The sequence below is a fragment of the Vipera ursinii genome (genome assembly GCF_947247035.1).
Source record: "Vipera ursinii genome assembly, chromosome: 3".
Taxonomy (NCBI): Eukaryota; Metazoa; Chordata; class Lepidosauria; order Squamata; family Viperidae; genus Vipera; species Vipera ursinii.
The window spans coordinates 126,849,184-126,876,704 of NC_139516.1; the positions used below are offsets into that span (position 1 = coordinate 126,849,184).

Here is a 27,521-nt window from a genome sequence, read left to right on the forward strand (position 1 = left end):
AGCTCTAGGCCAACATCAATGGAGCAGAAAGAGAATTTTAAATTCTGTGCATTATTTTTATGAGTTGGTGGTGCTGGTTACGACAAGATGTGGTGTTGTCTACCAGCTTGGCTGACTTCAAAAAAGTGTTGGGCCAATTCAGGGAAATCCTGGGGATCAGTAGTGATTACCTTTGATGGTAGTGTAATTGCCTCTGAAAGCCATCTGTGGGAGACTAATGGGCTTTCTTGCACAATGAGGGACCACCAGGAAGAGACTGCTGAACTTAATAGGCTACTGTCTGATACAGTAGGACATTGCTTATGTTTTAGAAGGAAGTAAGCTTGTTCACCTTTATTTATTTAATTTTATTAAACTTATATACCGCCCTTCTCCCGTAGGACTCAGAGCGGTTCACAAGGTTTTTTAAAACAGTACAACAAATTACATAGATTAAAAACAATTAAAATGATTAAACTAACCTTGAAACTAAAAAACCCAATAACAATTAAAATACAATTAAAACCCCAGTTAATATTCTCAGTCCAGGCCAGAAAGCTCGAAGAGCCAGGTCTTCAGGTCCCGGCAGAATGAGCGAAGGTCAGGGGCCTTAAAACGTTTATAACCTCTCTTATTATGATTTGGGGACCAAGGAAACTCATTAATGTTACAGCTGTCATGGTTCCGACAGATGAAACTCTTCAGAAGAACTTCAAATCACTGTTTACCTTAAAGAATCTTTTATTCGAGAAACAAAGTATCGGCACTACATAGTTAAAACCAAAAACTGAATTCCCCTCCCCTGGGCACAAAGTAACAAAGCACAATTCCCTCCTCCAATTAACAGTCATAAATCACATTCCCCAATTAGCTTGAAGCCGGGCTTTCTCCCCAGCTCTCCAGCCCGCCAAATCTTTATCAACTCTGGGTGCAATAACCTTGGATTTCCACGGCCAAGTTATTATTGTTATGACTAACTGCACTCTCATCCACATTCCCGCTCCCAGCATCGACTAACTTTAAAAGAAAAAGAATAAAATGGCTGCATTTCCATCTGTTATCAAAGTAAGAACATCCAATGTTAGCAGCATTGACAACAGCTTCACGAAATATGGAAATTTACTGAGTAGAACATATACATATATAGATCTATTTAATATATATAATGCTTGACTTACAATCACAATTGAGCCCAAAATTTCTGTTGCCGTATGAGACATTTGTTAAATGAGTTTCGCCCCATTTTATAACCTTTCTTGCCACAGTTGTTGTGAATCACTGCGACTGTTAAGTTAGTAACAGTTAGTTCTTAAGTGAATTTGGCTTCCCCATTGACTTTGCTTGTCAGAAGGTTGTAAAAGATGATCACTTGACCCCAGGACACTGCAACCATCATAAATAAGAGCCAGTTGCCAAGCATCTGAATTTTGATCACATGACCAAGAGGATGCTGCAAAGGTCATAAGTGTAAAAATTATCGTAAGTCACTTTTTCCAGTGCCATTGTAACTTCAAAAGGTCATTAAATGAAGTGTTGTAAGTCAAGGACTACCTATATGTCCTAGTTAGTCATTCTTAGGCTTACAAAATATGGAGAATGGTGGTATATCTTTTTTAATCACCCTGTCAATTAGTTCCTCTCCTGTAAACTTCTATATTTTGAGAAAGAAGGCTATTGTAATCATCAAATACTCCTCATTGAAAAGAATTTGGTCCCATTTTAAAGCATGAAGCATCTAGAACACTGCTCAGCTCACATCACTCAACATTCTGAGAAATTAGGAACTGCAATTCATGCTCCAAAGAACCAATACATTTATATTAGAGTTTTTGCTTTAAATCACAGCAGATATTTATGAGAACTGTGTCTGTTCCACAGTTTCTTTGTGATGATACTCTCCTACTGAATACCACAGATCAGCAGTAGGTGTTAATACAATTTCAACAAAACTTGAGATATCTGATCTAAAATAACCTCCTGTGGTATTTGTCCAAACGTTTAAGAGATTGAAATGCAAGTCTCTGTTGCAGGTGTTTTTATAGCAAATGATGCCCTGCTTCTCAGGTTCGTAAACCTTCACCTACCTGCTTGCTTTGCTTCAGTGCAGGCTGCCTTCATTTCTTCTTTCAGCTCTTGGTTTTCATTGGCTATAGCTTCACCCACCATGACAAATTTTCCAACAGCTAGGTTAACCGCTTGGCCCACCTGTTGGACTGCTTTCAATGTCTTATCCGACTTCTTTGGCTTATCTTTATGGTTAATCAGAGTTGTTATCTAAAAACAGAAACAGATGACAGCCAAAACCATGTGTTAAATATTGTTTTGTATTTTTATTCCCAAGCAGTTCCACTCAAAATAATATCTGCGTAACAGATTATGAAATTCTTTTCCTATCCCTTGCATGTGTTTAGCCAGTGCTAGAGTGTCTTCTTATTTTAATTTTACTTAAATGTTCCTTCTTAGTTCCTTTGAGGTCTTTTAATTTTTGTTCTTTGAATAATTTATGCAACGTTTATACATCAGAACTCACCCTCTCTCCATCCTAATGCCTTTCCTTGTGTGAGGGAGTTTAGGCAGAACCCAGCAGACAAAAATAATAATCAACATTCAATTAAAATTCCAAGTCTGATAAGCAGAAGAGAAAGCAATATAAAAAAATAAATAGATATAAAAGTAATTGCTAACTAAAAAGACATCTATATAATATGCTGGGGAGTAACTGTAAAAGGTGCTTCTATATTTGCAACTTAATTTCACCCCTACCCCTTCCTGCCAGGTCTAAAATCATTGGTAAAATATACCTGCAGATGTACTTCCACAGACTGACCTCAATCTGAATCTATTCTGAGTGATAAACAGGCAGAGTTTGGGGAACATAGATTTACACTAGAGACCATAATATAGTGCTGCAATATCTCCATTTGTGCCTTTCACTGATTTTAAGGCTGCATTCAACTTCATTTTCAGGATTAGACCATGGGCAAATTTAGAACTAGCACAACTGATAAATGTCTGCTTCTACTAGTATTTAGAATGCATAGAGATGCAAGAATGAAAGTCAGATGCACTGACCAAGGACATAAAATGAAAGAAATATCAATGAGTTCAGGAGTAAAACAGGATTGTGCAGTACCTCCAGCACGGTTTAATGCATACATAAATTCACTTATGGCTAGTTTAAGCAGCCTAGATTTTCATCCTCCTACACTGGCCTAATGGTCTATGAAATTAGTTTTCTATGGTGATGATGTGGTAGCTTTGTTCTAATAATGAGGACCTCGTGATAAAGTATTCCAAATCTAAAATATTTGTGTTTTCCAAACTTCCCAAGTTAGAGAACTGGCAAATATGAGGGCACACCATGAAACAAATCAGAACTGTTAAATACTCTGGAGGCTTTCCAAACTTCTGGAGCTTGAAATACCCTTTCTACATATCCCAAAGGGCAGAAATTGCACTCGGCTATATAAGCTTTCTGTTTTACTCAAGATCAACAGTTCATTCCAACGGTTGTTAAATAATTTATAATTAAGGCTTGCACTAAATTATTATAGCTGGTTCAGTTGGGTTCATACAGCAAGATAGCAATAAAAGAGAAAGTCCAATCCAAATTTTCGAGACAGGTCTCTCACTGGAATACAATGCTCCAGAAAGAAACAGAAGTCAGTAGAATTTGGATTATAATTGTAACTGCTGGCTGAAATGATTACATGATTCAGTCGGATTTACCCCTTTAATTATAGTAGATGTTTCTGACTCCATCTAGTAAAAAAACCCATTTCCAGGTAATTATATTTCCACAACTTTTCTTGGGATACCCTTTTTACCTATGGAATTAGAACAAGCCAATTCAATTTTGAAACAAAGAATTTTAAACACCGAAGATCAAATCGATTATGCAGCTTGTCCCCAGTATATATTTATTAACAACCTATTTACTACAAATCAGCCAGTGACCCGAACAAGATCCTTGTTTCAAAATTCAGAAAAGCATTATCCTGAACCCGTTGCAAGGCACACCCCATGGCAGTCTTGAAAGGGAAATAGTCTTATACCATACGGCAGACATGTCAAACACAAGGCCTGGGGGCCGGATCTGGCCCGCGAAGTGGTTTCATGTGGCCCGTGAAGCCATCCTGGAAACAGTGAGGGAATGGCCCCCCACTGCCTTGGCCCTGGCCCAGAGACTCTCCTTCTGCCAGAGACCCTCAGATCTGTCCCACTCCTGCCCAGGCCCCCATAGGCACCCTTGATGCGAATGATGTATAGCTGGCCATGCTCACCCAGTAGGCCATACGCACTCTAGCCACGCCCACCCAGTAGGCCACACCCACCTGGCCCCAAGGGCAACCACACTGCTGATACGGCCCTCAATGAAATTGAGTTTGACACCCCTGCCATACGGAATGAAGGTGGGGGTTATTTTGAGCATTTGTCACTCTTTTCCCCAAATTGAGACATTTTTATTGTCTCGGTTACATGCTTCTTTCTTCTCCATCTTTATCTGTTTTTTGCTACATAATTGTCCTGCTGTGCTATTTTCTATGTCTACGAAACCTCCCTCGTGTTTTTAAAATATATAAGAATATTTAAAAATGCCATTCCCCAGCTTTCTTATAAAATGAAATTATACTGTTCAATTCTACTAACCCATTTTGCTGTAAGAAATATCAAACCAGGAATCTGGGGAAGCAAAAGATGATAAGATTGTCAGACTCAATGGGACAAATTACTGTGTCCCAAATGTATGGCATCCAGAAAAACACAACAAGGTTGTCCAAAGTGATTTGAATACAGTGGCATTCACAAAGCCATGAAGGACTCTACCTCTGTGAGTGAGAAACAGCCAGGACTGACAGATAAAACTTCTCCCAAACCTTGAAAATGGAAAACCAGACAAAAAAAAGGAAACAATCTAGTTTTGGAAAGCTCTAAACCCAACCTCAACTAAAAATATAAATGCTGGATGGATAAAAGAATTAAGTTTGTTTGTGGCTATGTAAGCTGATCCCTCTTTTTACTCTTCCCACTGGTTCTGCTAGTCCTTCTACAATAATCAAATGTTTGGAAAACAACTGATGTCATTGAAATGTTTATAGAAAAAATAATGAAGCAGTGGAAGACAGACTTGCTGGTTGGAAATGAAAAAGCATACCCAACATTAGAAGAGGCATATTCCAGGGTGACTCATTATCACCCTTATTATGTATCATTGCTACGATTCCACTTTCAGTGATTTTGAAAAAAAAATATTGGCTATCAAACAGCAAAAAGTACTAATAAAACCTCACATTTGCTTTATTCGGATGACCTAAAGGTTTGTGGAAAATCAAAAATTGAAATTCAGTCATTGACAAATATTGTAAGAATTTTTAGCACAGATTTTGGCCTAGAGAAACGTGCTACAGTAGCAATAAATTGGAGTAAAATCACAAACATATATATTTGTCACCACATTTATTAAAACTGTACTTTGCGGCTTGGGGCAGGAAATCTGAAAGACCTTTGCTTTCTTTATTCCTAAAGCATGGCTGATTGAGCCAGTTTGGTAGAGTGGTTAAGGCGACAGGCTAGAAATTGGGAGACTATGAGTTGTAGTCCCACCTTAGGCATGAAGCCAGTTGGGTGACCTTGGGCCAGTCACTCTTTGTCAGTCTAGGAAGGATGCAATGGCAAACCGCTTCTGGAATCCTGCCAAGAAAACTGCAGGGGCTTCTTCAAGCAATCACAAAAAAAAGCAGCATGGTTGAAGAGACAAATCCTTAATGAAAAGGCTATAAATTCTCCAAGAGGACACTCTAGTTCACGGCAGGAGATGCAGTGTGATTGATGGCAGCCTATTTATTGGGGAACACTTGGAAGGAGGGTTTTGCCAATGAGATTTTTAATTATACCTTCTCCTTGTTTGAAACTTAGGCTATCTTTTAGGAATGTTATCTGTCATAGCATGTATTAATATTTCGCTGCCCCGAGCTGTTTTTAACTGCGGAAAGCAAAGCAAATTCATTGAAAGGTGTGGTAGATTCCTTCTGTAAAATAATATTAAATTGGTATTACTGCCACAGGGAGGAAAAAACCTGCAGGCTTGAGGCTTTTTTTTTGTGATGTTCCCTGGGACTCTCTACTGTGATTGCAAAAATGTATAGCAGTTCCCCTTTGGGAAGCAGATATAATTGTTCTGTGCATTCAGGCCCACCAAAAACTTAACTGCTGCCCTTGTCTCCAAAATGTTGGCCACTCAATTTAAAATCCACCTTTCTACTCAGTGACATAATTACAATAACCCTTACATTAACAGGCTTAATTATTTTTAAAAGAAACATCTGTAAATCTTGTTTAGACAAGTATAGAATTGGATCTTGTTTCAAATGATAAAGACACCCTCCAGACAATCCAGTTTTGCTGACAATATGAAAATGCTTTGCTGTTATTTTCTGGACCCCCCCCCCGCCCCATACAAACTCAGTCTAGCTTACAACTCTGGAAAATTGAAGCAGTCCTTCATTCAAATACTAACATGGGCTGGTCAACTGAAATCAGGCAAGGTTGGCTAGATGCTGACACCTCTGGGGCACATATTTATATTTAAGATATTTTTCTGAAACAATGAGTAACAAAAGCAATCAGGGTACACTGTTTGCACTGAACTAAAAGTGGGCATGCTTGCCCCTACCATCAGAACATTCCACTTCATCTAATGACAATAGCCATTGCCTTAGAATTGGAAATACATTCTATTCTCTATTCTCTCCTGTGATCATGCTTCCAGTTATCCTGAGGGTTCTAGATTGTCCTTGAAAGACGTTTGGACATGGAGTTCAGTTTCACCAACCTCTTAAATCCTTCTTTCATCTTTTCTAAACAGGTCCAGTGAAAAATGAGCAACAGTGCATTGCTGATGCTTACATTTATCTGTATTTGTTTATCGTATCTTTTCCTATTTCAGAGGACGGTAGCTGAGTTTGTGCAGTTACTGGAAATGGAGGCAACAACAGTATTATTGAAATCAGTCTGAGTTACAAGGCAACATCTTTTTCAGCATGCCTATCTTTAAATGGGGACCAGCAAAATATCCTTCTGAACTCACAAATGCAACAATAATCTTTCATCATTTATTGTCCCAAACAGCTAGAATTAGATTCATTAAAAGAACTTCATTTAAGAGTTCATAACGGATAGCTAAGGACATATCTATAATCCAAAAATATGTCTAGTATTTTTTTTAAAAAAGAAAAGCATTTGAATGTCACCTGAATACTATTTTTGAGACAATTATTTCCTAATGTGTTTCATAGATATTAAAACAATTCCATGGCAAAACCATCAACTTCAGAAAAGGCAGGCACAGCCACACTTCTCTGTGCATTAATGATTCACCTGTGGAAAGGGTTACCAGCATCAAATTCCTGGGTGTGCAGCTAACGAGTAGGCTGGCTTGGTTGCTCAACAGTGAGGAACTGGTGAAGTGGGCACCGCAGCACCTGTATTTTCTGCATTGTATGAGAAAAGCTCATCTTCCTTCCCCTGTCCTGACCACTTTCTACAGGGGAACAATCGAGAGCATCCTGTCATACAGTATCACAGTCTGGTTTGGAAGCATCACTGCTTCAGACAGGAAGGTGGTGCAGAGTGGTGAGGATGGCCGAAAAGATCATTGGCAGTTCCCTCCCCTCCATCCAGGACATAGCACAGAAGCGTTGCTTGAGCAGGGTCCGTAAGATTGTCTGGGACACTACACATCTTCTTCACGACCTGTTTTCCTTGTTACCTTCTGGGAGGAGTCTTTGTGGTATCCGTAGAACATCCAGATTCAGCTATAGTTTCATTCCATACAGTATTAACCTTGTGAACCCTCAAGCTTCCTCCTTCTGTTATATATTCAAGATGGACAGTGTTTAATATTTAATTGTTATGTATATGTAGGGGTGTGGGTCTATACATATGTGTATATAGTATGGTTAGGTGTGTGTCATGTATGTGTTCCACTTTGAGAGCAGGCAACTAAATTTCATTTTTGATGTGTGCCATTGTGCCCACAGTAAAAAAGGACAATAAAGGTTATCTTATCTCCTCATTGCCAATATAATAAATGCAAAAAGTGGACATTATATTTTGCATCTATGCATTTTAATCACTTCTATTTATCATGAGCTGGGGCTGAATTAAAGCATAATTCAGCATCCAATAAAAGCTGTATCTGAGATTACATTCTCTCTTTTTCACATTCATACATATATAGAGACTTACTTCATTATTCTTACAAAACAACTGACCTGTTTCTAATCACATATTCTGTCCATGGATCTGAAAAAAACCCCAGATTTGTAGGTGCTCATAACTGAAACCAAGTTATATTATAGACACACTGAATCAAATTATGCCTGAAGCGCCCACTTTCAAAAACATATATATTATGCATAACAGCCATTTGAATGATGTGGCAAATTCAATTTCTGAACAAAGTCAAAGTTCACTAGAGTTCTATTCTTCATTATCCGCCAAGGAACGTGTCAATCAACAGGTAAAATGTTACCTTCTCAAAATGTACATCTATAAGTTACACCTTTTTTTCTAAAATGCAAATTCTTTAGATATATAAAGAACTTGCAAGTCCAAATTACTTATGTATCAGAACTGAACAGAGCTCATAGTTCTCCTATTTAAAAAACAATGGCTATGCTTCCTAGCCTCATTCATTTCACACTACAGTTTTAGTCACAGGACATATTTTTTGTTGCTACACTCTTTTGAAAATTATCCAGAAATCTAGAGTAAATCTACATTTGCTAAATCAGTAAATTTAAATGTACTTTCTCCCCTTAAGTCCAAAGGTGTAACTGGGCTTCCTTGTTTTCCTTTGAAGACACTTCACTTCTCGTCCAAGAAGCTTCTTCAGTTCTGACTGGATGGTGGGGAATGGAAGGATTTATACTCCTTGCAGACAGCTGGTCTTTTCTATTCTTTTAGAGAGTCTGTCATGGTTCCGATAAATGAGACAGTTCAAACAAAATGCAAGTATTATCTAAAAAGTCTTAATAATGAAACGAAACATGGCACTCATGGAGGTATGCCAGAATCTGACCTCTCCTCCCCTTGATACATCATATCCTGCATAATCTCCCTCCCTTAATTACACGTCATGAATCACGTTCACTAATTAGTTTTATATATGAAGTTTCACTGTACGTGGCTACTCTTATTTTCTCAAAATAGCTGTTTGAAATTCCCTCACTTCAAGATTCAAAGAGAAGCAGTTTAAACAAAAGGCTGTCTCTTATATTGTCAGTGCAAAAACTTGTCAATGTTTACAGCATTGACAGAGTCATTGAGGCCACCTGGAGGTTTATCTCTGTCATCAGGGTCACCTGAGTAATGCAAATGGGTGTGGAGCCTTCTTGGAACTGCTAAAAGAACTTTGTTGTAGACTGGAGATAGAGGATGTTGTATCTCTCCCCCTCTGTTGAGAGAGGGCTGTTCAATTTTGACGTAGATGGCCTCTTTGACCCCTTTTTCAAACAAGCCCAAAATGTGGGCTTTACTATCTTTGAAAGTGTGGCCTTTTAAATGCAGATGGTCTGCTGAATCTTGTCCTGATGGGTTTGTTCTCCTATGTTATGCCATGTATTTATGAAGTGGTTGTTTTGTTCCCCCAATGTATAGATCTGCACATGGCTACTGCATTATGCTGTAAATGCAAAGCCACTCTCTCTTGGATGGTGGTTTTTGCAAACTTTTTTTTTTTGCCAAAAAGTTGCAAATCACAGTCATGTGACCATGGGATGCTACAACGAGTTGGAAATGTGAGTCAGTTGCCAAATGCCAGAAATGTGATCAGCTGGAAGTGCTTTGTGAACTGTAAAGTACCTTTTCGGAGGCCACTGTAGCTCTGAATGATTGATAAATGTCAAGCCCTAAGTTGAGGACTACTTGTAATCACATTTAAAACCAATTATTCTATTCAGAAAGCTAAGGGATTCCTAACTATAAAAACAGCCACAATAAATTTAGTTGTAACTAAAGAGACAAATCACAGAGCAATATCTTCTAGAGATTAGCTGCATGGGCAACATATTAACTGGCACAACTGGAAAACTAATTCCAATATCTGACCAATATAACCAATGGAAGATAACACTGGTTATCTTGACTGGAACATTGGAAGTTCAAGCTAGTTTAAAACAAAAACTCTGAATAGCTAACTATTAGCACTTTATTGAAGCTATTTCTTTCCAGAATAAACCACATGTCAATGGAACCATGCCAAATTATACCAGGTTGGCTTCACTTGTAAGTTACCTGCTTAGCTTGGATATTTCCCAATGGAAAGTGTTTCACTGGTACTGCCTGTATAAAGATGCTTGCAGTAAAGGCTCAAGAAACCATAATTTGGCCATGGATCTCAAAAGGATAAAGAAAAAAAAATTGTGCAGAAAATGGGCAATAGCAAATATTAGGGATTCAGAATGCAAACATGGGATTGTTCCTTCAAACAAGTAGCACTATTCCAACTCTCCAGCAAAGCAGAAATTATGCAATTCTAGCCATCTCTGGTATACTAACAGAATGACACAAAACATGCAAAAAATGTCCATTACAATAGGATACTTTGCATACAGTCAGTCCTTGTGCAAAAACTTTTAGCTTGTTACGCTGACATTGTCTGACAGGATTGTTTACTATAAAATAAAACTTTAAAACAAGGAAAGACTGGATATAAATATATAAATAATGAAAACTTAATTTTCATTTTAAAAATGAGATTTTCATTGGGGTTATACAGGAAATTATTATAACCTTATTCTTACAATCCAATACAAATAGACAGACTACTAAAATTGTTGTATGCCAATTAAGTTTGTTGAAATGTTTTTTTATCAATTCCCCTTAGGCTGCAGCAATGATTTTATGCTGACATGAGCAAAAGCTAGTTTACGTATCCTGATATATTTATCACCTATAACCTAATTTAGAAATTTCTAAGAATGAAATGTGTAAATCAATATTCTTACTTATTGTTACTACTTAATAAGAACATCACTGTACCAGTCCTACACTCTTCAGCTGTTCTACTGATGCACAGATAATTAAGAACCACCAAGAGAGCAACATTAGCATGACTGAGAAAACCACAGGAAACATTCTAAATAACTCATTTAAAACTATTTGCTACTGTTGGGGCCTTCAGCTGCTAATAGGAAAAGAGAACAACAAAATGAAATTCAGGAGATAAGAAAATAATGAGAACCAGAGAACTTTCTCTATCCTCATGATCAACTCATTCCCATGGTACATATCCAGCTTACAGAAGGACACATACTTTTGTCCTAAAAAAAATTCCAAAATTATGTCTTTCCTAAAGGTTCAGTGTATGCCCAAAATATCATCACAAGCTGTTGTTGTTGTTAGTTGCGAAGTCGTGTCCGACCCATCGCGACCCTATGGACAATGTTCCTCCAGGCTTTCCTGTCCTCTACCATCTTCTGGAGTCCATTTAAGCTCACGCCTAATACACTGCTATTTACACTTCTACTCATTCTACAATTACAACCCTTCGAATTATAATACTAGATTGTAGAAGACTGTTATCTTCTCATTTTAACAATTGAGGTCTGTATTGTAAGACAGAATTAATTACAGTTGTTCTTTTTTAAAACCCTCTTAACTAAAAAAAGGGTAGATGAGGACATAGAATAATGCATAAAAAGGAGAAAAAGATTTCCTCTATACAAAATTGGCCCAGATGCTCTTAGACCATGCTTATCAGGCATTCACTGGGATTCCATCAAAGTAATTACAAGGGTAATCCTATGCCCACTCATCTGGGAAGAAACCCCACTGAATACAATAAAACTTACTTTGGAGTAAAAGCTTTTAATGTTAAGATACCAAACTTTGTACTTTCTGACATTATTTCCCTGCGGATCAAATGATCCAACCATTGTTCTCCAAGGATACTGTAAATTGTTATGGCGTAAATTTTAATTTTAATTTTACCAATTCAAGACCTTTGAGCCAAGGGACTTCATGGTTATCAAGCTTCCCATTTAAATACAGAAAATGTTTCCTTCCAATAGTTTTCCCACAAAGGATTTCTGGGAAAAGCATGGTAAACTAAACATGTCTCCAAACAATTGGGAGATGCATGCACTGTTGTAATAGCAACACTGTACACTGACAACCCATGGATAACTACTCAAGCGTTACATTTTGCAGCAAGTGTTTTAAGTGTTAAATTATTTGCAGTGATTTGCAGATTCTATTTTGCAGATCTGACCAGTCAAAAGATTGCTCCAATAGTCAAGAAACTGAAGCTGAATAGAGATTAGATATTTCAGCAAGACAATTATACAAAACATACCCCAAAACCAACCATGAAATAACTACAGGAACATCCTACACAATTCCCAGTCTTGAATATAATTGAAAAACTGCAGGGAGATTCCAGATATGCTGTGCATGTAGAGATCTAAGAACATTTTTCATTTCTTTTCTTTATTACTTACACTTCTATGCCACTCCATTATAAGCATAGAACATAACCCAGCATTTTTAAAAAATGCTACCATTTTTATATATGAGCTAGATGTGTTTTGTAAAGAAGGTGGGGGAAAGAATCCAAAAACAAAACTAAACTCTTATTTGGTAAGGTGAAATATTTGCATGCTGGTTTTTTATTTTTTTGTTTTTTGCCAAAGAAGGTGTTACAAAGCACTGATTGTAAGGGTATCCAAATTTGTGCACCTGTGATATTCAGTGTGTTTTATTCTTTTGAATCTGTAAACAAGTTCGTGTACATGTTAAATATGCACCCAAATTTGGACAAAAGTATTATATTTAGCTTTGTACTTTTAGGTCATATATAAAGGTAAAGGTTCCCCCGCACATGCGGACTAGTCGTTTCCGACTCTAGGGGCCGGTGCTCATCTCCGTTTCAAAGCCAAAGAGCCAGCGCTTGTCCGAGGACATCTCCGTGGTCATGTAGCCGGCATGACTAGATGCCAAAGGCGCACAGAACGCTGTTACCTTCCCACCGGAGTGGTCCCTATTTTTCTACTTGCATTTTTATGTGCTTTCGAACTGCTAGGTGGGCAGAAGCTGGGACAAGTAACAGGCGCTCACTCTGTTACGCGGCACTCGGGATTCGACCCGCTAAACTGCCGACCTTCTGATCGACAAGCTCAGCGTCCTAACCCACTGAGTCATATATAGTGAGTCATTAATAAGAGTATAGAAAATATCATTCAAAAAGCTATCAAGGCACAGCAAAAGACTATCACTTTTTTAAAAAATAAGTTTTTAAAATGTTCTCAAGTGCAGTATAAAATCAGAATATATTTAGTGATACTGTTTATGGTAGATAAGCTCCTGAAAATGTTAGACTGATTTTGGTGTATCATACAACAGTAAATAATTGTATGATACTTGGCATTCCATGGTTTATGTAGGCTGGTTCTCACATAAGGCTAACACACAATACAGCATTATACGCCTAAACAGGAAGGAACACACACATAATGTTTGGCACTCTACCCCACCCACCTTTCCTCTCCTCCCATGCAACTGGAAGATGGATAAACTAGAACTGAGTAGCAGATTTGCAGATTCCTGGTTTGCTTTATTATTATATGCAGTTTGGAAATTATGATTTTAAAATAATTATCCTTTGCTCAATCATCCATGCAAATCTTTTATGATTTATTTAACTAAAGAGTTTTTCATTTCACTTTCCAATATTGGTTTACCCAAAATCACAAGCCAAGAATCTGCAGAAGTGAAATGAAATCTGCTTTAGTTTGACTGTTGAAATAAATTCCTTTTGGCAGAATAAATGAGGGGGAGGAATGCTCAAAACAAGAGAGACAGCAGAGCCCTTGAGCTCAACATTTCATGAGAGCGCATAACACTTGTACAAACAAACTAAATCATGGCTTAGAATCCACTTAGGAATTGTGTGCTCACACATACATCTAGGAATCTTAGGAATTCCTCTACATGTTAATTCTTGATTCTCTCTCTATAGACAGTTTAGAAATGGTCCTTCTCATATATGGTATAGAGAAAAAAAGCTATTATATTAATCCACAATATTTAGCCATTTAGCCTATATTTTTCCTTAGAAAGACTTCATTTTAAGCTGTAATGCAATATGTCTAAATTGATAATTTAATTTTAACTACATCTCATTATACTTCACCCTTGGCATTCAAATACCAGGAACTTATTCCTCAAATAGTCTTTACAAGTTCTTCAAGGGATATTTATTCCCAAGAGTTAAATCTGTTGCTCAGCAGCATACCTGAAATATTAAGTCTATGTGAAAAATAAGTGTTTAGTTAATCTGAGCACAGCAAAGAAGAAGAGAAACAAAATAATTTCATCACGTAGCACTCTGCTACTATCCATGTTAATATAATGGGGGTGGGGGAAATGTGTTTTAATATGGAATTCCACAAATCTTTATGCTAAAAATGTTCATATGGGAAAGCATTTGCATAATATTCAAACCTGCAAATCTGAACACAGGCTGCCTGTGTTCTTCTGAAGACGTTGAAAATTTGAACAGTGAATAGGTCCACATATAACTTTATACATATTGCTCATATCTTACACTAATCTATCTTAATTTGCACAGTTGCTGATATAAAGTCTGTGACACTGCATCATACAGTTTATTAGATCATTTCAATCACATGATTCCGGAGGCTTAACATATCCAGAAAATATTTCTTCTCTGGCTGGATGGGGTCACACGGGGCAAGTGATTTACCTCTTCCTAAACTTGGCAGGTGGAACGAAGTGCTCTTTATAGAAGGATGGGAAGATCAAGTTCACTTCAGCTGGCCCTTTTCTAGCCAGTGGACGGGGTCAGGCTGGACTTTTCTTTTGCCTTTTCTTTGCCTCCAGGAAAGCTGGAGATGCTATCTGGTCCTGAGTCAGAAGCAGAATTCAGAATGTACACCGTATGTTTGGCTTCTGCTCACCTAGCACCAGCATGATGAAGCATCTCTTTACCACCCTGATCAGTACTGTAATCCACGGAAGACAATAATAGCAGGAGGCAATCAGTCAGCAGAGCAGCGGCCACAACTTTCTTTTAAGCATTCCTAAAAGCACTTATGCAAAATACATTATAACTCCACAGCACCTAAATAAACTAAGGAACAGTGTCTCACTTCAAATTGATGTCTTATTACAAATTGTTTTTGTAAGGCTTCTGACACTTTTTACAGGCAATTATTTTAACTATTAGGTTAGCTACATGGAATCTGACCACAGAACTTTCAGAAGCATCATTTTTCAAGAATGAAACAAAATTTCATATGTCATAACCTTGTTTTCTTTCCTCTCTCTCTCTCTCTCTCCTCATGCCTTCTTCATTGTGAATTATGTGTTTGCAAGTCTGAACATAGACAGCTTTCCACTAATGTTGTAAGTTCCAATGGCTGTCTCTTTCCTAAACACAGTGAGGAATGTATGTGTGTTTGTATAGATAGATAGATAGATAGATAGATAGATAGATATAGATATAGATAGATATAGATAGATATAGATATACATACACACACACACTTACATATACTCGATATGCAAAGGCTGTTGGAGCAGTTAATGTCTAGAGAAAAACAAAGTTTTTCTTTGGGAAAAGGGGAGATTCATTGAACACCACATCCAACATCTTTTGAATTCAGGGCAGTTACTACTGCATGAAAAAAGTTTTTCCTCATTCAATAACTGAGCAAAGTAACATCTCTTGCACAGTAAAATGAGGCATGTTAACTCTTAAGAATCTAAATGTCCAAACCCAAAAAGCACCCATCCTATTATTTGAACCTGCTTTTTTTTTTGACTGAGTGGCACAAATCGGATACACAGAAAAGGATATCAAGAAAAGAAAAGATTTGAATATGCAATTTTCTGATTGCTGGGAGCTGTATTTAAGAAAGCAATAGTAATAGCACTTAGACACATATACTGCTACATAGTGCTTTACAGACCTCTTTAAGCAGTTTTACAGAGTTTGCATACTGTATTGCCCCAACAATCTGGCTCCTCGTTTTACTAACCTTGGAAGGATGGAAAACTGAGTCAACCTGGAGCCAGTCAGGATCTAAGTCAACCTTGAGTGGTGGCCAAGATTGAGGATGAGGTGAACATATACAGTAGAACCAAGATTTTCTGAATTTAGAGAGGAGAAAGACTGGGGTCTCCTTTTGTTTTCAAAGTTAAATCACTGCATAGCTTATTGTACACTGTATTTGTCTGCACATCTCTTCCATTGTAAAATGAAAGAATGCCACCAATTTTTGGCAACTATGGACAACAGAGTTGTGGGGAAATGCAAAAAAGAAGTACGTGCCCACTCAAATTGCACACTCCTAACCTACAAAGCATTAACAGATTAAGGAATCTAAGTAGAAGAAAATAAACACTCCATCAGGAAAAAATATTTAAATATACCCACACAAGCTCACCATTTTTCTTCTCTTTTTCTCTTTCCTGTGCTGTGCCTTAAAAATCCTTTAATAGAAAAATAAATAAAATAAGGGACTATGCTTTTAAATAAGCAACAGGACTGATGGGGATCTGGGCTGATATTTGTGGGTATTATTACGTGTGTTTTAAACCAATGCCTACATTCATTGAGAAAGAAGATCCCATCATCTGAATCAGCCCTGACATTATTTTACTAGAAGAATATGGAGAACACCTTGCTTCACTGCTAAAGTGCTTCCAAATAAACTTACGTGAGCATGGCTTCTTCATGCAGGTGCACCATCAAATGTCAAATCAACATATTCTTAACAAATGTGACCCCAGAGCTTGCGCCATACTCTACAGACCTGGAATTGACTGACTTGATTGAATTTGAGGATGAGAAAGCATCTTACGTCTTTTATGCAAGGACCCACCTCACCTAATCAGCCAAGAAAGCAGAACTCTTGAAACAGGCATTGTCGCAATAGGAAACTTTTATTAGGGGTTAGTGACAGTAAGGAAGTCAAGGCGAGATCTGGGAAAAATCCCGCTTGAACGGTATAATTAAACCAGCAACATTCCTCCTCCCAACCAAAGTCATAATGTCCATTTGAAATCCAGCCAATCCACAGGTGGCACAATGAGCTGGGTATTGGTAGTTGGCATGCATCTCAAGGTCTTCTCCAGCTTTTGTTTCTCTGTAACCGTCTCCCTGATAAGGGAGACACATTCCTTTCTCAAGAGGATAGAGGTGGAAGAAGGAAAACAGAAAGCGAAAGTTATCCCAAGCAAGAGCAAATATTCCCCCCTTCCCCCAGCTACATGGCAGGCCCCAAAGCAAAGCAAAAGAATATGTAAATAGAAGGGAGACAATAAGAATTTGGGGACCTGACACTTACATGAGCATGGATTCTTCATGCAGGTGCACCATCAAATGTCAAATCAAGATATTCTTAACAAATGTGACCCCAGAGCTTGCGCCATACTCTACAGGCCTGGAATTGACTGACTTGATTGAATTTGAGGATGAGAAAGCATCTTATGTCTTTTATGCAAAATCACATTTAAAGCAGAGTTTTTCAAACTATGCTCTGGGAGAGTCTAAGGGCAAAAACAAAACAAAAAATTCATTAAAACATAGAGTCACTAATTTTCTTGCTAATAGAATTTTGCCACTTATTCCAGAATATACAGTATATTTTTAAACTAACAAATTCTGTAGTCTAAAAAAGTTTGAATACTCCTATCTTAGAACACATTTTTTAGGAGCACAGCAAAACAACAACAACAGAACGAAAGGTAAATGAATGACGTCTACCTCAAGACACCTACTGTCATATTTAATTCTTACAAACATGCTATCTATATTCCCTTTTACTTCTGTTCTGTGTGCTTTCATAATGCATACATTCAGAGAAACTGCACGAACACATACATTTCACGTTTTGCTTCCATTCGCTATATAACTTCTCTCTACTTTCTTCCCACGTTCTCATATACTTCAGGGAGTAAAATGGGAACAAGAACTTGGTTTCAGGGCTAAGAAGACCAAATCTCTTTAAAAGAAGGATTTAGCTTAGAGTTTACAAGTTACTGAACCCTATAGTACAAAGCTTACAGGAAAGTCCCCACAGGTCCAATTTTTAAAACTGAAATGACCAGAAATTGGTAGAACGTACCAGATCATTTTTTTAGTCATTATACACCAAAAGGTTGCCCCAAACCCTTTTCCCTAGAATAATCACATCAATTAGCCATGACTGCAGACAGTACAAAATTTAATTCAAGTAGTATCTTGAATGTGGAATGTACCTCTTGAGAAGATACAACACTACCTCTGTACTAAACTGATTTATTTATTCACGTGTTGTATTTACAGACTGGTGTGACAAATAAAAGCAAGCACATAATAAATAAAAAAAAAGGAAAACAATTACTAAAGTAATGTAAAGTAATAAAAAAATGGCAAATCACAAAACACAATCCTGGCACCACACAGCTTAATAGCAGCCAATAATTAGGTTTCAAAGACCTTCCAAAAAAGCTTAATCTTCACAAACATTAGAAAATTTTTAAAAATCTAAATACAGGCAGTCCTTCAGGGACCATTCAAAATTAGGATGGTGTTGAATAAGGAAACTTATAGCCGGTCCACGGTGACCTTGCAGCATTACCACCATTACATGATTTTTCATTTTACAACCGTGTCTCTTAGCAACAAAGTCCCCACTCCCAATTACAATAAACTGATGACCATCTCTAAATAAAAGAAATGAATACCGTAACTAAATATGAAAAAGATAGATACAAGAGTAAATACCAAACAGACCACTGTTGAGACTATTCTACCAAATGCGGCTGCTGCTGGAAAACAATACTTCTAGGGCTCTTCTCCCCTTCCCTCATAACGCCCTAAGCACCCTTACTCACAGTGAGCATGCAAGGTAAGCTGGCACTTTCTGATGAGGATGACTGAGAGCCAAGCCAAACAGAGCTTTGAATGTTAAAACTGGGACTTTGAATCACCTACTGGAAGTCAGCACAATTGTCCACTACAGAGACTGGAATATGGCTGTGATGGATGTCTCCTCCTCATATACAGGCTGCTGCCCTGCTCCACCTGCAGTTCTGGAGTGGTGTTTAAAGGGAGCCCCATGGAAAGAGCACTACAGCAACCTAATCTTGTGGCGATGAGGGCATGACTAACTGTTGACAAGGCTTTTCATGACAAAATTGCACTCCTAAGATCACAGACGTAACAATGCCAAATGCTGTAAATTGGTGATTTTGGTCCACTTGTTATGCACCACTTGTTCTCTATAGGCACAGTAACTAAACTGTTTTTTACAGGTGACTAAATTCACCTTATGTGACTGACAGTTCAATTTTCTGCATGTCAACTAAAATTCAATGCGACTTGCTCCCAGGAGAGGTACAGGTAGAACTGCAGCTTGAATTTAAAAAGTCCAAAAGACTGGTCCACACTAATCACATCCCTGTATCAATAATTTGAGATTTCAGAACATCCCTTTTTAACTCCACATCTCTTCCTCCAGTTTCAAAAGCAGTTTATATTTCAGATTGAGAAAAGATTGCTATATACATTATTTTCTTTCCCGGCATCCCACTTCCAAATTCCACCCCCCCCTCTCTTTCCTCTCACAATACACCCCACACTTTATAACAATCTTCCAGTTAATTCTACAGGCTATCTATTTTCAATACTTTGTAACAGCAACTATAGGCATTTAGGGCTGATTCACATACGTAGAACTTACTACAAAGTAAGTTCCTTTATTTAATGAGACTGATTCCCAAGTAAAGATATCTCAACTCAGTGGTTCTGATTATAAAAATGCAAGAAATTGCCCATTGAAAAGTATCACACTTGGAAGAAATAAAAGGTATCTTTACTGTATCTGCACAGGCTTGTACTACTTCAACTTGTTTTGTATCTTGATGTGTCTTGATGTTGAATCAAAAGAAAAGCCTGTTTCATACTTTAACTCTTGCAGTTATGATAATATCCTTTGAGATATAATCCTGCCTCAACCAGTATTCATTGTATAAAAAATGCCCCTCTGGGTAGTTATTTGTAATGAATCACGTACAAGCTTCCAATTACAATATTCCAGTGTGCAGTCATGTACAATATTCCAATTGATATACATTTATTTTAAAAAACTATTAATGAGATATTGGTTTGAATGTATACTCAACAGACAAGCCATAGACTTGATGCTTACCTCTGTGTTAGAAAGTGTAAGAGTATGCATTTGTAAATAAATCTGGAATCATTTCAATGTTTTTCTTGCCTGAAAATTAATTTAATAGTTCACGAGCACCATGATGGCATTGAAAACTCAAGGTCTTAATAGACATATATCATGAAAAACAAAACAATCTTCCTTCCTGAGCATCTGCCTGCAATTCTGCAGCAGGAATGGAAAATCTGTAGGCAGAATGCCACTCCTGAACTCCATTATTATAGCTCCACATCTTTTTCTCTCCTCTCTTTTAAGTGGGACATATACAAACTAACTCCATATGTTCTTTAAAAAAATCAGAAAAACATAGGACATCTGCTGCTACCTTCTTTATATCACTGACCCATCTGATCTGCAGCACCAGCTTCCTTACAATGAGCTTCCCTCAAACATCAAGTATTCTCTTGCCACAACAGCTTGTCCATTCATCAGCCATTCACCATGCAACCCTCAACACCAGCATCACGCTGCCAACATTTAATTAATTTTCAATTCTACTTTTATTTTACTGAAATAATTACTGCTGTTACAATTTCTAATTCTTCACTACATACAGCTGAGGCTCAGATCACAGTATGGTAAGCGTGGCTCATCTTTTGTAAAAGGAAACATTTCCAAGCTATTCCACTTAGTTCATCTATCTATTACAACTGTTTCCATTCTGGAGACAGGTGGTGGTTTTGAAAATACTGCAGGTCATTTCTGGAATTTGTAAAATAAAATAGGTATTTAAGTCTAGCTTTGTCTTTCAGTTGACACACTACTGTCTCTTGAGATCTGGCAATCTCACAAATTTTCTTTTTTGAAATTTTTATTTTCTTTACAATAAAAATAAATCCCTAACTCATATGGTAGTCCTCAAAAGCTTTTGAGGATAACACAATTAATCTATATAAAAGAAAATACTCAGAATTGACTATTATTGTTTCACCATAAACATCAAGGCAATTTTTTTATGATAAAATACAGACTAGGACAGCAGAAACTTTACCTTGACAGAATAGTAAATTAGTAAATTCTTCATATATGTATGTGTATATATATGTGTGTGTGTGTGTGTGTGTGTATGTATATATATATATGTGTGTGTGTGTATATATGTATATATATGTATATATATGTATATATATGTATATATGTGTATATATATATATATATATATATATATATATATATATATATATCCCATTTATATCCCGCCCTTCTCTGAAGACTCAGGGCGGCTTACAATCTAAAGCACAAATCAATGTGCTTAGCAATAGCCTTCATTCTATGTATATGCCTGCTTATTAGGGCTTTCGCCCCCCCCAAGCGGCATTATTACAAAGTCAGCTTATTGCCCCCAACAATCTGGGTCCTCATTTACCTACCTCGGAAGGATGGAAGGCTGAGTCAACCTTGAGCCTGGTGGGACTCGAACCTGCACTAATTGCAGGCAGCTGGTGTTACTTAAGGAGGCATAAGCCCACTGCTCCACCAAGGCTCCAGCTCCCATTTGAGGCAACCACTTTTAATCAGGCTCAATAAAAACAAGAAATTAGCTTGTGTGTGTGTGTGTGTGTGTGTGTGTACACATATCTTGAAGCATATGTGAGCTAAAGATTTAATTTAATTTAATAACATTTATATACCGCCCTTCTCCCTGAGGACTCAGGGCGGTTCACAGGGCAGAATAAAATAGCAAATACAAACATTAAAAAAAGATTAAACAATTGCCCTAGTTAAAAACAATGGAAATACAGCGCTAAAAACCCCAAGAAAAATTAAAAGACCAAAGATAAAACAACCCCAGCAATCCCCATCAGGCTAGGCCAGCTTGTACAAACAGAAATGTCTTAAGATCGCGACGAAAGGAGCGAAGATCGGGCGCCATCCGGAGCTCTACCGGTAGCTGATTCCACAGCTCCGGAGCGCCCACAGAGAAGGATCTCCCCCTGGGGGCCACCAATCGACATTCTCTGACCGGTAGCACCCTGAGGAGGCCCTCTCTGTGGGAACGCACAGGGCGCAGGGAGCTTGATGCCGGCAGCAGATGTTCCCTGAGGTACTCCGGCCCCATGCCATGGAGGGCTTTGAACACCATTACTAGCACCTTGAATCTCACCCGGAAGACAACTGGCAACCAATGCAGCTCACGGAGCAGAGGTGTAACGTGGGAGTATCGGGAGACTCCCAACACCACTCTCGCGGCTGCATTCTGTACCAGTTGGAGCTTCCGGGTGGTCCTCAAGGGCAGCCCCATGTAGAGAGCGTTGCAGTAGTCCAGACGAGAGGACACGAGCGCATGAGTGACCGTGCATAGATCATCCCGGCTAAGATAGGGCCGCAACTGACGCACCAGGCGAACCTGTGCGAAGGCCCCCCTAGTCACAGCTCCTATATGGTCTTCCAAGGTGAGCCGTGAATCTAGGAGGACCCCCAAGTTGCGAGCCCTATCTACGGGGGGTAATAGTTCACCCCCCATAGCCAGAGGTGGAATGTCCGAATAAACCCGGGATGAAGGTATGCAAAGCCACTCAGTCTTGTCGGGGTTGAGCTGGAGTCTGTTCCTCCCCATCCAGACCCGAACCGCCTCCAGGCAACGGGACATCACGTTGAGGGCATCACTGGGGTGGTTTGGGGTTGAAAAGAAAAGTTGGGTATCATCAGCATACTGATGATACCCAACTCCAAAGCCACGAATGATCTCACCCAGCGGCTTCATATAGATGTTGAACAGGAGAGGCGAGAGGACCGACCCCTGAGGAACTCCACAAATGAGAGACCTCGCGGTCGACCTCGAGATGATGAATGGCCAGCAGTCAAGACAAGAAACAGTTACAATACACTGCAGTAGAAGAGGAAATGATCTGACAACAGCAATAATTTTAAAAAGATCAAACACCAGATAAAAGTGGCAGGAAGACTGCTGTGATAATTCAGTCAACAGGTTATTAAGACGTGCACTGGCTTTAGCAGTAAATGCAGTAATATGAGAATGGCTATTGAATATACTAAAGGAGATAAATGGAATTAAAGGGGAAACGTTGTTGTTTCATTCTGGCTATAGGAATGCAGCCTAATGTCACCAGATAATTGTTGTCAATCAATTATCAATCAATCTGAGTATCAATCACGAGAGATAGTACTGGAATAAATGATCGAATTCTCTGCCTTAATATAAATGAGATATCTATTCCCCAACAAACACTAAACAGTCTTACTCACCTGGTATTTTGCTATGACCCAAACCACCTATCCTTTTGCCCTGGTTGGACTGCGATTACTTTACCTACTAGACATCATTTCTCTCACCATTTTTCTATTTGCAACCCATAAACAGAAAGGATTAGCCTCTTTTTAATGACTTTAGAGACAATAACACAGCCAAATTTCTCTGGCAATATTTTTATTTTTCTAATTTTATCATAGCACATTCTATTTTCACTGTGGGAGTTCATACAGTGTTTCCCTTTACATTATCTTCATCAAAACCCAATAAAGAAGGTTGAAAAGCAGGAAGGATCACCCCTATTTTACCAGTTGCATGATAACAAGAATAGCAAAGGTTTGGATCAGTGAGGGGAGTAATTCAGTTTAATATAAATTTAAACTCTGGGCAAATAGTCTGTATTAGCTATTCTTGCTCTTGTAATCTAGTATTCTACAAGTTCAAAAGCTAAATTTATTCTGTGCAATTTAGAGCCAAAGTTATACTTGTCTCATGATGATGTTAGGCCTTCTATGCATCCATATACTTCTATTTTATCTAAACAAGTTAATTTAAATTCCAGTTGAATTTCTCGAAAAACTAAAAGGTATATTAATTTGCTTATTCAGATATACACAGAATGGCTTATTAATTGTAACCTAAAATTATCATTAATGCATCTTGTATTTAGTACAGTACTGTAGTCAAACCAGAATAAATGGACTATTTGTAAATACTCCTACATGTTAGCTTTTAAACCATTACTTCAGTTCCCGTTTCCAATATTTCTTGATTTCTTATTTTTTCAAAGCCAGTCGCTAAACTATTGAACATTGTGTCTCGTCCTACAGATGCTTCCAAAATCTTAACGCAAAACATGTTCACTTGTCCCGTTTAACTCACTGAAATTCACTTCCAAATATTTTATACTTCAGAATGCACTGAATGATATAAGCTACTACAATATTTTTACTGGGTCTGATGCAACTAGGCAAATGAACAGCTGCTTTCTAAGTTTCCCAATGGAAAAGAGTATGCATTAAGTACAGTAAAGAAACTTTTGAATAGACATGGGGAAATGAAGAATCTTTAAAAAATGGAACAGCATCTTCTATGAGCTTGTTAAACTATTTTTTTAAAAAAATTAAATTGTTCTAACCATCATTAAGTTTGGAAGCAGCAAAGCAACTTCTGTTCCAAATCACTTTACCCTCATTAATCACAGATCATAAAGCCAGAAGAATATATAATCATTATATATCATATGCATTATGTAAATAAACTGATACAGGAAAAAGGCACAGTAGTTTATCATCCAACATAACCATTAGTCTGCATAGAATTTTAAAAAGAACACTTCACCAAGGATGCCTGTAAAATCCAAATATGTTTTCACTGGTTTTTCTTCCAGTTTCCACTCATTCTGGCTTCCAACTGAAATGTCTGAAATTCTGTCTACACCCACAGCCTTTAACATTCAATAAAATTAATGCTGCAATTCAGCAACCTTCTTAGTTTCCTGCTGAAATGTACTGCCTGAACAGGGATTAATCCAGAAGCAGACTGACTTTCCCCCCTGGCTTTTGACAAAGCACTGACAGGCTAAACACAAGATGATCAAAATGCTCCCTGTGAAATGAATGAGAACGGCAGATAACTAAAATACTACTACTTCAGCTAGTTCTCTTGCATAATGGCAAGCCATGATTTGTGTGTGCTCACGTAGTCCAAACTTATATACATTTACTGGGAAATAAATTTTACTGGTTCCAGATTTACCAACGGAGATACTCAATCGTATTTTTCAGTACATTTTCCCAGAAAGTCTTTATTCCAGCGTTTCCCAACCTTAGGAACTTGAAGATGCGTGGACTTCAACTCCCTGAATTCCCCAGCCAGCTATGCTGGCTGGGGAATTCTGGGAGTTGAAGTCCACGCATCTTCAAGTTCCTAAGGTTGGGAAACACTGCTTTATTCTATGGGGCGACTTGAAGAATAACTGTTCCGAGAGCCGCAGACGAACTACTCTTATTGAATTTCCAGGGTTTTCAGAGACTGGAGAAGTGCTGCCTTATAAGATTTACCAGGCGTACGTAGCACCGTCCTCGTTTAAGGTTAAACATTCATGCAATATAATATATATCCCTCCCTCCCTCGCCCTACAAAAGATTGCGAGCGAAGGCTACCCGGGATGCGCTGCTAATCCTCCGGAAGGCAGTCAAAAATTCTTTCAAAGGATTAGAGCTGGTGAGGGTGAGCATTAAAAAAGAAAAAAAAAGAAAAAAAAAAGAAAAAGTTAAGTTATTGCCCGACTTCTGGGCCCGAGAGAAAAGACCACAAACAAAGCACAAAAGGGGCCAGGCTGACATTCCAAGATGTTCTCTCTCGCACGGACAGAAGACTCGTAAACCCAACTTGGCGCTCCGAAAAGCCAAAGTTGTTGGAAGTGGGTTTGGGGGGTTTCGCCAAGTTGGACTCAAGCCAAACCCGCGTTCCGAATCGCGGTTCCGGACGACGCTTCCAAGTTTTTTTTTGTTTTTTTTCCGGAGGGAGCGAAAGCGCGCGCGCGCAGACGGGGGAGAGTGGGGTGGGGGGGCTGGAGAGGGATTCTTGATCCAGGCTACTTTACAAACCCCCCCTCCCTCCTTCCGCATCAGTCCCCAACTCCGGGAGCTTCCTAACGACACCCTCCCGGAGGGCGAGTGGGGCAGATCCACCGAAAATGTCCAGCAAAGGTACTTTTCCTCGGGAAGCCGTCCGTTAAGGGCCCCTATCCCAGCGTTTCCCAACCTTAGGAACTTGAAGATGCGTGGACTTCAACTCCCAGAATTCCCCAGCCAGCTATGCTGGCTGGGGAATTCTGGGAGTTGAAGTCCACGCATCTTCAAGTTCCTAAGGTTGGGAAACACTGCCCTATCCGGAGTGACTCTGGATACCGTGCACACTGGAAATGAAAAAAAAATCAGGACTTAAAAGGAAAGGAGGGGGGCCCGGAGGGCGCGCGGGTAACCGGAGGCGCCTGCCGGAGAGAGAAAGGACGGGAAAAAAAAACACGACCGATCGGAACCGAGATAGTAGCCGCCCGGCTCGGCTTGCTCATTACCTGCGCCACCAGCGGCACCAGCGTCTGCTCCACCGAGCGCGAACGGATCTGGAGCCCCAGCATCGGTTCCCAACCCAGAGCCGAGGCGGGCGGCGAGCGCGGCCACGCGAGTCCGCAGCCGCCGCTACCACCGGGGAACGCGGCCATTGCTCCGGCGTTGCACAGCTCGCTCTTTCCCGACTCTCCCGCCCGCCCGGGACCTGCCGGGGAGGAGGAGGAGGAGGAGGCGGGAGGCGAAGCCAAAGCTCGCTTGCTTGACTGGGCTCCGCCTGGTCTCCACCTCCTCCTCCTCCGTCTTCCCGCCTTCTGCCCTCGCCCTTCCCTCCAGCTGCAAACGGGACGCGGGTCTCCCTGGGCGGATGGGTGTGATCTCGCCGATTCCCTCGGGCGGGAAAATTACACAGGGCTGCAACTCTTACCAACCTTCAGCCTCCTCCCAGTCTGTTGTTTTTTTTTTTTATTTCCATCACCCGCAGGCTCTTCAGTAGCCCAAATCCTGAAGTAAGCCGTCAGCTTTGGAGTGGCAGCGTTAGAGAAACCATCCCAACCAAAGTAACTACGGTAAGTTAAGAGGGAACTTGGTCGAGCTTAACGTCTCGGCCGAGGCAGCCGGTAAGTTTGCAACGGACCTGATAAAAGCGTGTGGCGCGAACTCAAAATACCGTAAAATTCCCGAGAGGTCTCGGATCTTTCTTACAGAACACGCGTCCTCGAGCGCATAAACCAAGGACACAAATGTTTCCTTCGGACACGTTCCTTTTCCATTTGGTTATACTAGGTGAGCCGATGATGGCAGCTTACCGTGCAGTTTGTTTATTTGTTGACTAAATTGCTACACGAAGACAAAAAGAATTATACATACATAGACAAGGTATACATACGTAGAGAAGGTGTACAAAAAGTCAGCCTCCCCCGTAGATTATTATATGTTATGTTAACTGTGTGAATCGATTACCACTTTTGCTCAAACACATTATTTGACTTATGACCTTTGAACATTTCTAAG

General features: G+C 39.1%; 1 protein-coding gene across 4 annotated transcripts in view; it reads right to left on the minus strand.

Moving 5' to 3' along the window:
• Window positions 1-26,715, minus strand: part of CTNNAL1 (catenin alpha like 1) — a 61,954-nt gene extending 35,239 nt beyond the window's left edge. For all 4 annotated transcript variants that reach the window (XR_014492230.1, XM_083360488.1, XM_083360487.1 and 1 more), the window contains exons 1-2: window positions 26,516-26,715; window positions 2,064-2,253 (exon numbers count right to left, since the gene is read on the minus strand). Coding sequence is in view for 3 of the 4 variants with exons in the window: in XM_083360488.1 (XP_083216614.1) it covers window positions 2,064-2,253; window positions 26,516-26,662 (337 nt within the window). In the remaining variant the exon portion in view is untranslated. The remainder of the gene's footprint in view (window positions 1-2,063; window positions 2,254-26,515) is intronic.
• Between the last annotated feature and the right edge of the window lie 806 nt (window positions 26,716-27,521).